The 12,588-nt window shown below is 44.7% G+C and overlaps 2 protein-coding genes across 54 annotated transcripts in view; one reads left to right on the forward strand and one right to left on the reverse strand.

The window, feature by feature from the left end:
- The window catches only part of LOC103347106 (uncharacterized), a 619,502-nt gene that overhangs the window by 409,523 nt on the left and 197,391 nt on the right, over window positions 1-12,588 (forward strand). For 40 of the 45 annotated variants that reach the window (XR_011383700.1, XR_011383690.1, XR_011383692.1 and 37 more), the window contains 2 exons: window positions 8,086-8,234; window positions 10,471-10,630. The gene's annotated coding sequence lies outside the window, so the exon portion shown is untranslated. Of the gene's footprint in view, window positions 1-3,370; window positions 3,585-6,046; window positions 6,199-8,085; window positions 8,235-10,470; window positions 10,631-12,588 lie in introns of all 45 variants that reach the window. The other 5 variants (XM_070061494.1, XM_070061491.1, XM_070061495.1 and 2 more) reach the window with 3 other exon arrangements.
- The window catches only part of LOC127489621 (uncharacterized), a 265,586-nt gene that overhangs the window by 60,966 nt on the left and 192,032 nt on the right, over window positions 1-12,588 (reverse strand). For 8 of the 9 annotated variants that reach the window (XM_070061508.1, XM_070061509.1, XM_070061507.1 and 5 more), the window contains one exon: window positions 2,954-3,559. The exons of the other annotated variant lie outside the window; for it this stretch is intronic. In XM_070061508.1, coding sequence (XP_069917609.1) covers window positions 3,195-3,559 — 365 coding nt within the window. In that variant the 3' untranslated portion in view covers window positions 2,954-3,194. Of the gene's footprint in view, window positions 1-2,953; window positions 3,560-12,588 lie in introns of those variants that run through there. 9 annotated transcript variants of the gene reach the window in all.

The following is a 12,588-nucleotide window of genomic DNA, read 5'->3' on the forward strand; positions in this document are numbered from 1 at the left end:
ATCAATCCCATTCACAATAGCTACAAAAACAATCAAATACCTTGGAATAAACTTAACCAAGGACGTTAAAGATCTCTACAATGAGAATTACAAAATCTTAAAGAAAGAAATAGAAGAGGATACCAAAAAATGGAAAATTCTTCCATGCTCATGGATTGGAAGAATCAACATCATCAAAATGTCCATTCTCCCAAAAGCAATTTAAAGATTCAATACAATCCCAATCAAGATACCAAAGACACTCTTCTCAGATCTAGAAAAAATGATGCTGAAATTCATATGGAGGCACAAGAGACCTCGAATAGCTAAAGCAATCTTGTACAACAAAAACAAAGCTGGAGGCATCACAATACCAGATTTCAGGACATACTACAGGGCAGTTGTAATCAAAACAGCATGGTACTGGTACAGAAACAGATGGATAGACCAATGGAACAGAATTGAAACACCAGAAATCAACCCAAACATCTACAGCCAACTTATATTTGACCAAGGATCTAAAACCAATCCCTGGAGTAAGGACAGTCTATTCAATAAATGGTGCTGGGAAAACTGGATTTCCACATGCAGAAGCATGAAGCAAGACCCCTACCTTACGCCTTACACAAAAATCCACTCAACATGGATTAAAGACCTAAATCTGCGTCCTGGCACCATGAAGTTACTAGAGAACATTGGAGAAACCCTTCAAGATATTGGCACAGGCAAAGAATTTCTGGAAAAGACCCGGGAGGCACAGGCAGTCAAAGCCAAAATCAACTATTGGGATTGCATCAAATTGAGAAGTTTCTGTACTGCAAAAGAAACAGTCAGGAGAGTGAAGAGACAACCGACAGAATGGGGAAAAATATTTGCAAACTATGCAACAGATAAAGGGTTAATAACCAGAATCTACAAAGAGATCAAGAAACTCCACAAAAACAAAACCAACAACCCACTTAAGAGATGGGCCAAGGATTTCAATAGACATTTTTCAAAAGAGGAAATCCAAATGGCCAACAGGCACATGAAAAAATGTTCAAGGTCATTAGCAATCAGGGAAATGCAAATCAAAACCACAATGAGGTTTCACCTCACCCCGGTTAGAATGGCTCACATGCAGAAATCTACCAACAACAGATGCTGGCGAGGATGTGGGGAAAAAGGGACACTAACCCACTGTTGGTGGGAATGCAAACTGGTCAAGCCACTATGGAAGTCAGTCTGGAGATTCCGCAGAAACCTGAATATAACCCTACCATTCGACCCAGCCATCCCACTCCTTGGAATTTACCCAAAGGAGTTTAAATTGACAAACAAAGAAGCAGTCTGCACCCTAATGTTTATTGCAGCTCAATTCACAATAGCCAAGACCTGGAACCAACCTAAATGCCCTTCAACGGTAGACTGGATAAAGAAATTATGGGATATGTATTCTTTAGAATACTATACCGCAGTAAGAAACAACGAAATCCAGTCATTTGCAACAAAATGGAGGAATCTGGAACACATCATGCTGAGTGAAGTAAGCCAGTCCCAAAGGGACAAATACCATATGTTCTCCCTGATCGGTGACAACTGACCAAACACCAAAAAGGAAACCTGTTGAAGTGAAATGGACACTATGAGAAATGGTGACTTGATCAGCATAGCCCTGACTGTTAATGAACAACTTAATACATTATCCCTCTTAGTAGTTTTTTTGTCTGTTCTACTTAATGTGACTGGTTTAATTCTGTAATTATCACACAGTTATTATTAAGTGTTGAAAATTAACTGAAATGTGATCCCTGTTAAACATAAGAGTGGGAATAAGAGAGGGAAGAGATGTATAATTTGGGACATGCTCAAGCTGCCTTGCCCCAAACGGTAGAGTTAGAAACATACCAGGGGATTCCAATTCAATCCCATCAAGGTGGCATGTACCAATGCCATCTCACTATTCCAAGTGATCAATTTCAGTTCACAATTGATCATAATGAAAGGACTAAGAGTCAAAGGGAGCACATAAACAAGTCTAGTACCTGCTAACACTAACCGATAGAATAAAGGGGAGTGTGATCCAACATGGGAAGTGAGATACTCAGCAGACTCATAGAATGGCAGATGTCCTAAATAGCACTCTGGCCTCAGAATCAGCCCTAAAGGCATTCGGATCTGGCTGAAAAGCCCATGAGAGTATTTCAGGCATGGAAAGCCAAGACACTCTGGCAAAAAGATCTCTGTGAGTGAGATCCCAGTGGAAAGAACAGGTCTTCAAAGAAGGAGGTACCTTTCTCTGAAGGGAGGAGAGAACCTCCACTATGAATATGACCTTGTCTAAACAAGATAAGAGTCAGAGAACTCAAAAGGCTTCCATAGCCTTGGAAACTCATGACTGGAGCATAGGGAGATTACTGATGCCGTAAACAGGAGTGTCAATTTGTAAAGTCAACACCAGGAGTCACTGTGCACTTACTCCTCATGTAGGATCTCTGTCCTTAATGTGCTGTACATTGAGGCTTAATGCTATAACGAGTACTCAAACAGTATATTTCACTTTGGGTTTCCATTGGGGTGCAAACTGTTGAAATCTTTACTTAATGTATACTAAACTGATCTTCTGTAAAAAAAAAAAAAAAAAGAAAAAGAAATTATCAATTCCCAACTTGACTCTCACTGGGATTAAACATGACAATAGGTCTGATCTGATTTCATCATCATTTAAAAAATCATCTATTATTTTTCACTTTATGTTTCTGCATGGGAGCAAACTGTTGAAATCTTTACTTAATGTATACTAAGCTGATCTTCTGTATATTAAGATAATCGAAAATGAATCTTGATGTGAATGGAAGGGGAGAGGGAGTGGGAAAGGGGAGGGTTGTGGGTGGGAGGGACAGTATGGGGGGGAAGCCATTGTAATCCATAAGTCGTACTTGGGAAATTTATATTCATTAAATAAAAGCTAAAAAAAAGAGAGAGAGAGAGACAGAAAGATGGGCTAGAACTGTAACCTCGCTGTTTGGATCAATACTTTAAAATAAAAGATACAGGAGAAAGAAAAAAAATAATCAAGAAGAGAAAGGATAAGTCAGGAATTTTGTGCCATCCAAGCTGACGTTAGGTGAAAAATGCTTTGGCGTCCAGGTGGTCATGAGAGGTCTTGGGTGAGATGGACCTCATGGTCCCTTCCAGAGGAGGAGCAGACATGAGACAACACAACCACTAGGAAGTCATTGCTGCAGCAGAGATTGAAAAGACCATGCCTGGCAGTGACTTTCAGTGGAGACCACATATTTCCGGTTCCTTTCCAGAGAGTGCTGGTGAGGGCACTCACCAGGTGACTGCTCCCGGACCCTTTGAACTTCTACCTTTGCTAAGCTTGTTTTCCTACACTGTGCTTTATTAGACAAAACCATATGAAACCAACTGGTGCTCGGTGATGATTTAATATCAGAGCTCACAGAGGACTGGTGAGGAGGGCCGTGGCTGCTGTTGTGTCTCCTCCTGTGTGGTTCAAGCTTCCGATGGTGTGGGAAGCTCCAGCTCCTCTGGTCCAAGGACTCCACACTGCAGACTTCCGAGCAGCTGAAGATGTCTGCAAGAAAGACACAGGAGCAGGGGTCAGTGGGGGGACAGGGATGCAGCAGGGGTGTGGGCAGTGGGGTGGGAGTACAGCACTCACAGGGCTCCTGATCTCAGGATCTCCCGAACTCAGCAGCAGTCAGGGTCCTGGTCACTGAGGCCCATTTGCTAGGGCGAATTCCCCCAGGCATTCATGGGACAGCCTTCAGGGAGGAGACCCCTTAAACTGTGAACTTGATGCACAGGAAAGGGCAAGTCTCTCAGGCCCTAGGATTTCTCTCTCTCTCTCTCTCTCTCTCTCTCTCTCTCTCATTTACTAAATATAAATTTCCAAAGTACAACTTTAGGATTGTAGCGGCTTTTTTCCCCCATAAACTCCCTCCCACCGCAACCATCCTATCTCCCACTCCCTCTCCCATCCCACTCACATCAAGATTCATTTTCAATTATCTTTATATACAGAAGATCAGTTTAGTATATACTAAGTAAAGATTTCAACATTTTGCACCCACACAGAAACACAAAGTATAGAGCACTGTTTGAGTACCAGTTATACCGTTAATTCACATGGCACAACACATTAAGGACAGAGATCTGACATGAGGAGTAAGTGCACAGTGACACCTGTTGTTGGTTTAACAATTGACACTCTTATTTATGATGTCAGTAATCACCCGAGGCTCTTGTCATGAGCTGCCAACGCTATGGAATCCTATTTTTTTTTTGTACAGGTAGAGTTAGACAGTGATTGAGAGAGACAGAGAGAAAGGTCTTCCTTCCGTTGGTTAACCCCCCAAATGGGTGCTATGGCCAATGTGCTGCAGCCGGCTTGTTGCGCCGATCCTAAGCCAGGAGACAACTTCCTCCTGGTTGCCCATGCAGGTGCAGGGCCCAAGCATTTGGGCCATCCTCCACTGCCTTCCCAGGCCACAGCAGAGAGCTGCACTGAAAGAGGAGCAACTGGGACAGAATCCAGTGCGGCAACCGGGACAAGAACCTGGGGTTCCAGCGCCACAGGCAGAGGATTAGCCTAGTGAGCCACGGCGCTGGCCTGGGAGCCTCTTGAGTTCGCCAACTCCCATTGGTTTAGACAAGGCCATAGTCAAAGTGGAAGTTCTCTCCTCCCTTCAGAGAAAGGTACCTCTTTCTTTGATGGCCTGTTCTTTCCGCTGGGATCTCACTCACAGAGATCTTTCATTTAGGTCATTTGTTTTTTCCCTGAGTGTCTTGGCTTTCCATGCCGGAAATACTCTCATGGGCTCTTCAGCCAGATCCGAATGCCTTAAGGGCTGAACTGAGGCCAAAGCACTGTTTAAAACATCTGCCATTCTGTGAGTCTGCTGTGTATCCCGCTTCTCATGTTGGATCGTTCTCTCCCTTTTTTATTCTATCAGTTAGTATTAGCAGACACTAGTCTTGTTTATGTGTCCCTTTGACTCTTAATCCTATCATTATGATCAATTATGAACTGAAGCTGATCACTTTGACTAGTGAGATGGCATTGGTACATGCCACCTTGATGGGATTGAATTGGAATCCCCTGGTATGTTTCTAGCTCTACCATTAGGGGTAAGTCTGATTGTGCGTGTGCAAAACTGTACATCTCCTCCCTCTCTTATTCCCACTCTTATATTTAATGGGGATCACTTTTCAGTTAAATTTCAACACTTTAGAATAATTGTGTGTTAATTAAAGAGTTCAACCAATGGTACTAAATAGAACAAAAAAAATACTAAAAGGAATAAAGTAGTAAGTTGTTCCTCGACAGTCAGGACAAGGGCTGATCAAGTCACTGTTTCTCATAGTGTCCATTTCACTTCAACAGGTTTCCTTTTAGGTGCTCAGTTAGTTGTCACCAATCAGGGAGAACGTATGATATTTGTCCCTTTGGGACTGGCTTATTTCACTCAGCTTGATATTTGCCAGATTCCTCCATTTTGTTGCAAATGACCAGATTTCTTTTTTTTTTACTGCTGTATAGTATTCTATAGAGTACATGTCCCATAATTTCTTTATCCAGTCTACTGTTGATGGGCATTTAGGTCGATTCCATGTCTTAGCTATTGTGAATTGAGCTGCAATAAACATTGAGGTGCAGACAGGTCTTTTTTTTGGCCAATTTAATATCCTTTGGGTAAATTCCAAGGAGAGGATTGGCTGGATTGTATGGTAGGGTTATATTCAGGTTTCTGAGGAATCTCCACACTGGCTTCCACAGAGGCTTTACCAGTTTGCGTTCCCACCAAGAGTGGGTTAGTGTCCCTTTTTCCCCACTTATTCAGCAGCATCTGTTTTTGGTAGATTTGTGTAAGTAAGCCGTTCTAACCTGGTCCTGGGATTAAAAAGCCAAGGCCTACTCCCCTGGGTCTGATGACACAGGGTGGGGCCGTGATCCTGCCCAGTCTGACCTCACCCTCAGGATCCAGGATCCAGCCTGTGACCCACATGTTAACTACAGACAACTTCCCCAGCTCATCGGTTTCCTTCCCTAATCCTGCAGAACTTCAGAAAAGAGATGAAAGAAGAAATCACTTACTCCCAGATCGCTGCTCCCGAGGGAATGTTCGGATGCAGCCACATAGCCTTCCATGTGCACCAGAGCAGGGGTGTTGAGGTTGCCAGAGAGAAGGAAAGGGGAGAGTTAGACTTGAGGTGAGGACTCGGATGCCTGCTGCTGGTTGGATGATGTAGGCCAACCTTGGACCCCATGTCTATATCCCTATCCCAGGGCCTAGATGGCTTCACCTCTGTAATAAGTGAGAGGATCTCTGAACTTTGCCTTCTTCTTCCTGCCTCAGATTCCCATCACTGTGCCTAAGAAGTGTCACCTTGTTCCTCCATAGGTAGCCACTGGGTCGATGTATGCAACTCATTGTTTTCCATCCCTCCTGTTTCCCTTCCTCTATTTTGTCTCATAACTCTTGTCCATTTCCTTTGTCCTTGTCATCTTCTACCAATCACATTATTGTCTGATATGGGAGCTCTGGAGGCCAAGATAAAGATATACTGCCACCTGGGGCTGGCATTGTGGTGCAGCAGGTTCAAGCGCCACCTGTGGGGACCCCTCCATGGGATCACTGGTTGGTGTCCCTGCTCCTCCACTTCTGATCCAGTTCCCTGCTAAAGTGCCTCAGAAAGCAGTGTAGGATGTCTCGTGCTTGGGCCCTGCCAGCTGTTTGGGAGACTCTGATGGAGTTTTGGACTGCTGATTTGGCCTGGCCCAACCTGCTCATTGAGGTTCTATGGGGACTGAGCCAGTGGATGGAAGATTTCTCTCTGATTTTCCCTCTTTGTCTATAACTCTGCCTTTCAAGAAGTAGATAAATCTTTAAAAAACATATTGCAACGCACAGCAATACATCTATAGATCACTTACATGGGGAACAAGTGTCATGGATGCTTGTTGGGCCTTGGAAAGGTAATGAGGGCCAACCCCATATGTCTGGGGTAACCTCATGGAGTTTGGAAATATTGAATCATCACAAGAATCCCATGTTTCCTGATCCACTTGAAAAGATGACCCCAAGAGGAGAGGAAATTTAATTTGTTCAAATTCTGGTAGTCGGCCAAGGAGGCAACAGGGTGTCCACAGCAGGTGTATTCTTGTCCATATCAATAAATGGGACTTGCTAGGGTTTTCACTGAGCAGTGGGAGGACTGGGAAGTAGGACATTGGCAGGCCTGAGGACAGGGAACGTGCTAGGCATGACTGGAGGGGGAACAGGCTGTGTTTGAAGCAGTGCATCTGAGGGGAACAGTGATGCCCAGTCCTGCTGCCCAGAGGCCCTCCACTGAGCCCAGTGCATTCCAGGAGATGAGGTTAGCAGGACCGCGTGTGTGTCCAGCCCAGGATCCCCTAACACACATCCTCTGGGCAGCCTGTACAGCTATGCAGCGTCTCCAGTAGCATCTGGATAATGGCCTGTCACACAGTCTACTCCAAACACTAGACTTGGATGAGATGTGGAAGCCAAGATGAACCCAGAGTAATGCTTGGCCCTCACAGCTCTAAGATGCTGGGGCCTCCCCAGTCAGCCCAGAGCAAGTATTCTTTAACTCAACTGACCCTGGGGGTGTGTGTGTGGGGGGGTGCTCTTCTTCCTTCTGCCCTGAGCTGAGGATGAAGCAAGGAGCCCTTACTGAGACACAATGGCAGCACCTTGCTCTTTGACCTGCACCCTTGTAAGAAAGAAATTTCTGTTCCTGATTAGTTACAGAGTCTCAGGTATTACGTTGTGGCCAGAAATGGACGAAGACTTTGGTCAGTGCAAAACACAGACATCTCTTGTGTTCAATTCGAAGGTAGTGCTGTCCTGTCACAATGCAGTGGATTTGATCTTTGCAATGGCAAAGCCGGGGTGGTCAGTATTAAAGAAAATGTAAAGTTTTAAATAGTAAAGCAAGAAATGATAAAAAGTTCTATTGCTCCAATCCCATGGGTATACAACCTCTTCCTACTCTATAATTAATATAAAAAAGAACAAATCAGACGTCTACATACAATGTCTTTTTTCTTCCTCTGTTCCTATGTCCTCTCAGGAGTCCAAAGCAGCAGATAACCCAAGCATTGCCCTAATTTGACCCTCTGGTCTTTGTGGGTGTTGCTCCTACCTGAAGAGACTTCATCGTCACTGTTATAGTCCGAAACGCTCTGCAAGACCCAATCTTGAGAGACACAAACACAGACAGTAAGTGTTCACAGAGAGTCTCACCCGTTCCTTCCCTGGATTGCTCAGCATGACCCTGCCCCTTCTCTGTGCTCTCAGCCCCTTCCTGGGCTCTGTGGACCTGACCTTCAGGCAGACATTGACCACAGCTTCAAGCCTTCCAGGGAGGGAGAGGAGCTGACGGCACCACCTCTCAACGTCTCACTTTCCCTAGTGCAGTGAAATACGATGCTTCCAGCCTGCATCTGAAACCCCTCACTTTTTTATATACATATTCCTGTAACCATGCAGCAATACCTCTGTGATTTTTTTTTATAGAGAACTGATAGTGGCTTCAGAAGAACATAACTAGAGTAATACACACAAACTGCCAAACTTGTAGACTCAGAACTGTAATACATGGAAACCCACATAGATAAAGCCCACCCCCATGCACAAGCCAGTATCTTCCAGGGACCCCAGAAAATGATCATTACCCTGTATGAGGAAGTTAATTTCCCACCACCGCACTCCTAGTCTTCTTTCATAGCAGGAATTGGGCATTAGGTGGCCTTCCACACTAAAGCCCCCAAGATAGTCCCATCTGTGCTGTCATCTGGACTATTCATACTACAGGGAATAAGTGATTCCCGAATACATACCACTTGCTGTTCGTATTGAGATCACCTGTAATTAGAAAATGGCACCATGAGGGTCTGAACACTCTGTGTCCCTTTGCACCTGTCTTTAATGCCCTTGGTGACACTGGGAAACCCCATGTGAAAGAGTGGTCCTATGGAGGGAACCCAAAGACGTGAGCAGAGCGATCACACTCAGGCCAGCAGGCACGAGCTCTTCATGGGGGACGTGTCTCTCCAGTCCACTGTGGTTGGAAGTCACAAAATTCCTTTCAAAAGAGGAGAAGTGCTGCAGAGAAAAGCTTGCTGTGGTCCAGTCCTGACAGTCATTTTGTCCCTGTGTCCCTCGTCAGCTCTCTGTTGGTGTAAACTCTCCCTCTCAGTGGCACTCACTGTACACAGGGTGTATCATGGACCCTATCCATGGTCAGATTTTTCTTCTCTTCATCTGGTTGAGAAAGGAAGAAGCCAAGGAAGGAACATTTCTGTTTTTGAGAAAGGCGGAGGCCCTTACCTCAGTATACTCTGGAGTTTCTTTATCCTCCATGTCACCAGGAAGCTCCTCCCATGCATCCTCCAGGGGCACTAGATGGACATATGGTGACTGTCAGTACACTGGTGCATCAGGGAGCATTGGTGGACATGGGCATGGGGCAAGGGTTAAGGCGAAGGAGAAGAACGTGAAAGACCTGAGAAGCAGAGCCTTAAGCTTTCTAGATCAAGGCAGCTTCATTCATGGGAACTATTTGGGGTCAATACCACCACGGTTGCTGTATTTCAGTAAGAGTCCTGGGATGACTCCTGCATGTTTAGAAGCCAAATAAACTGCTACTGTCGTCTTGATGTTTCCCAAGGTCACTACTACTCAGGGGTCAATATCTGTTTATTGTATTTGAATATGTCATCTCTCCTATGAGCTTCTGAACTTAATTAAAAGCAACCGTTAGTGGGAGAAGGACTCAGTTGTAGGCAAAGCAACATGTTCATTTATTGCCAATCCCTAGGTACCACACAAGTAAATAAAAAAGATGTAAAAATGTTGAAATTCCACCATTTAAAAATGAGAACCAGGCATTATGGTAAAACTTTTCTCCTGATCCTATTGTTTTTATTACCATTATAAATGGTATCTTTATGGATTATAGCATAAGAATTCATTGTATGCAGACAGTGTGTGATGATCAAATCATGTTGACCTTTCCAGCTCCCTAAATATATTTTAAACTGTTTTCATTAGTATTAAATACTTTTCACATATGTTGGGAGTATGTTTCATATCCAGCTAAGCCATGGAATTGTGACCTAACCATCAGACACATGTGGGGTGAGGGTTGAATGAGCTCACTTACATAAAGTGTGGAGGGTGATCAGGTTCTTTTTTGTTTTTGTTTTTGGAGAATTGAACCTTGAGCTGTGCATTTGGGAACACATTTTCTGTGGGAAATATGTACACATATACACATCCAAGCACTTTCAAAGACATACACGCTCACTCATAAAAACTCACCATACTGGGGCACAGAAACCCCCACCATCTAAATGACATAGCTGTTTCCAGAGCCTGCCTTAGATGCCTGTAGCTATGTGCTAGTCTTTCTGGTTTTTGTTTTACCACACCCTCAATCTTTTTAATCCACCAGGAAGCTGGAATCAGGTTGGCTCTCCAGAAGAGAACCGGCAGGACGGTCCCAGTGTCTCATCCCTTCAGTTGTTCCTCAGCACCTGAGGCATTCTAGAATACGTACAGTGTCCACTGGATCCTGAGTCCACCTGCAGTCAGAGAAAGGAAGTCACTGTGAGGTCAGATACTGTTTGTACAGGTCTCTTCTCCTGGTGCTGACCTTGGGAAACTTGATGGGATACAGTGCATGAGGCAAATGCCCCAATTAAAGCACAGAGGATACTTGTGTGAAATACGTGAGCTTTTCACAGCCCATTTTATGTGTTCATTTTGGTGGGCAAATGCAACATTCATTTGTGAAAATGAAAACCTGGGGGTTGGCCTTGTGGCACACTGGGTTAGGCTGCCCCCTGTGAGGCAAGCATCCCATATCAGAGCACCAAATCAAGTCCAGGCTGCCCTGCTGCTGCCAGTTCCCTGCTCATGTACCTGGGAAGGCAGTGGAGGATGTCCCAAGTATTTGAGTCCCTTCCATCCAGTGGGAGACCCCCCCCCCCAGATCGAGTTCCTAGCTCCTGGCTTCCACATGGCCCAGCCCCAGCCATTATAGCCATTTGGGAAGGTAACCAGAGGATTTAAGATCTTTGTCTGTCTCTCTATTATTCTGCCTTTCAAATAATGAATAAATCTTTTAAATCATAAAATATTTAAACTATGCAGAACTGCTCCTGTGGAAAACGCCCAGCACCACATCGCTTGTAATTGATTCTGTCATTTTATGAGACCCTCTTGAGTCATGTCTCACTTTATAGCAGACATGCTCTGGGCTTTCCCCAACAAATAAATTGTGGAAGTCATCTGCAGTATAGGTGTTCAGATTTTCGTATCTGAGAAAAACGTTGCCTGGACCTGATGTTGTGACACAGTGAATGGAACTGCTGCCTGCAGTGCCAGCAGTCCATCCTGCAGTGCCAGTTTGCATCCTGGTTGCTCAGCTTCCAATACAATGTCATGCTGTTGTGCCTGGGGAGGCATGGAGAATGTCCCATGTCACTCATGTGGGAGATCTGGATAGCACAGTGGACTCCTGGCTTTGGCCTGGACCAACTCTCGCCTTTGTAGGCATCTGGGGAGTAAAATACTAGATGGAAGATCTTTTATTCTCTTCCCCTGTCTCTGTGTAACACTGCCTTTCAAATAAATAAGTAAATAAGACTGGTGATTGTATACCAGGAACATTTCTTTCTGTGACCAAAAACCCCAGTCATACCTTGCCAAGAGATGTGACCTCCTCCTCTGCTCTGTCTCTCAGAATTGCTTCCACCAGGTCCTCAGGAGCAGCTAGGAGAACCACGGGGTAACTGTCAGGTGTTGTGGATGAGTTCGGCAGGGAGACTTGCTTGCTGTGGACATGGGCCTAGTAGGCTGTGTGGGGGTGGTTGGTGAGCAGTGAACAATGTCAAGAGTTCTGTGCTGCACTCAGTAACAGAGCAAGAAAAAGACAAGCCAGCCCTGCACCCACAAGTAGCAGGAAGGCCACCTGATGTGGGCTTGGAACTGCACACGTGCCACTGCTGGGCCATCCTCCCTGGTGGATGACAAAGCCCAAGAAGAGGAGCAGGAAAGAAATGAGAAGGAGAGTTTTGGCTTTCTTACTACTAGCAACCAAATCATTACGAAACAGTCAATTTAGAAATAGGCGAATGCCATAGTGCACTGATTCCTTGATGATGCCTCATCATTGCTCCTGCCCAAAATGGGCATAGAAATGCCCAAAATGTAGACCATGGAAATCCCCACATTTTTCATGTGTGTCCCAAGATCATTTACCTCCATGAATCTACATAAGCAGCTATTACATTTGCCATCTTTCCTTTCAGGTATTTTTAAATTGCTCTGGGCAAGTAGACATTTATTATCTGAATCACTTGTAAGTGAAAATTTCAGTGGCATGAATTACTTGGCAGTGCTGTGTAAGCACCACCCCTGTGTGCCCCAACTATTGTCATCATACCCAGTCTAAACTCTGCATCTATAAAGAAAGAACGTTACCTTCTCCTCCTTCCATCCCCAACTAATCTGTACTTCCAGTCCTTTGAATTTGCCTGTTGTAGACATGCCATTGTATTAAAACCTA

Source organism: Oryctolagus cuniculus, chromosome 17, assembly GCF_964237555.1.
Source record: "Oryctolagus cuniculus chromosome 17, mOryCun1.1, whole genome shotgun sequence".
NCBI lineage: Eukaryota > Metazoa > Chordata > Mammalia > Lagomorpha > Leporidae > Oryctolagus > Oryctolagus cuniculus.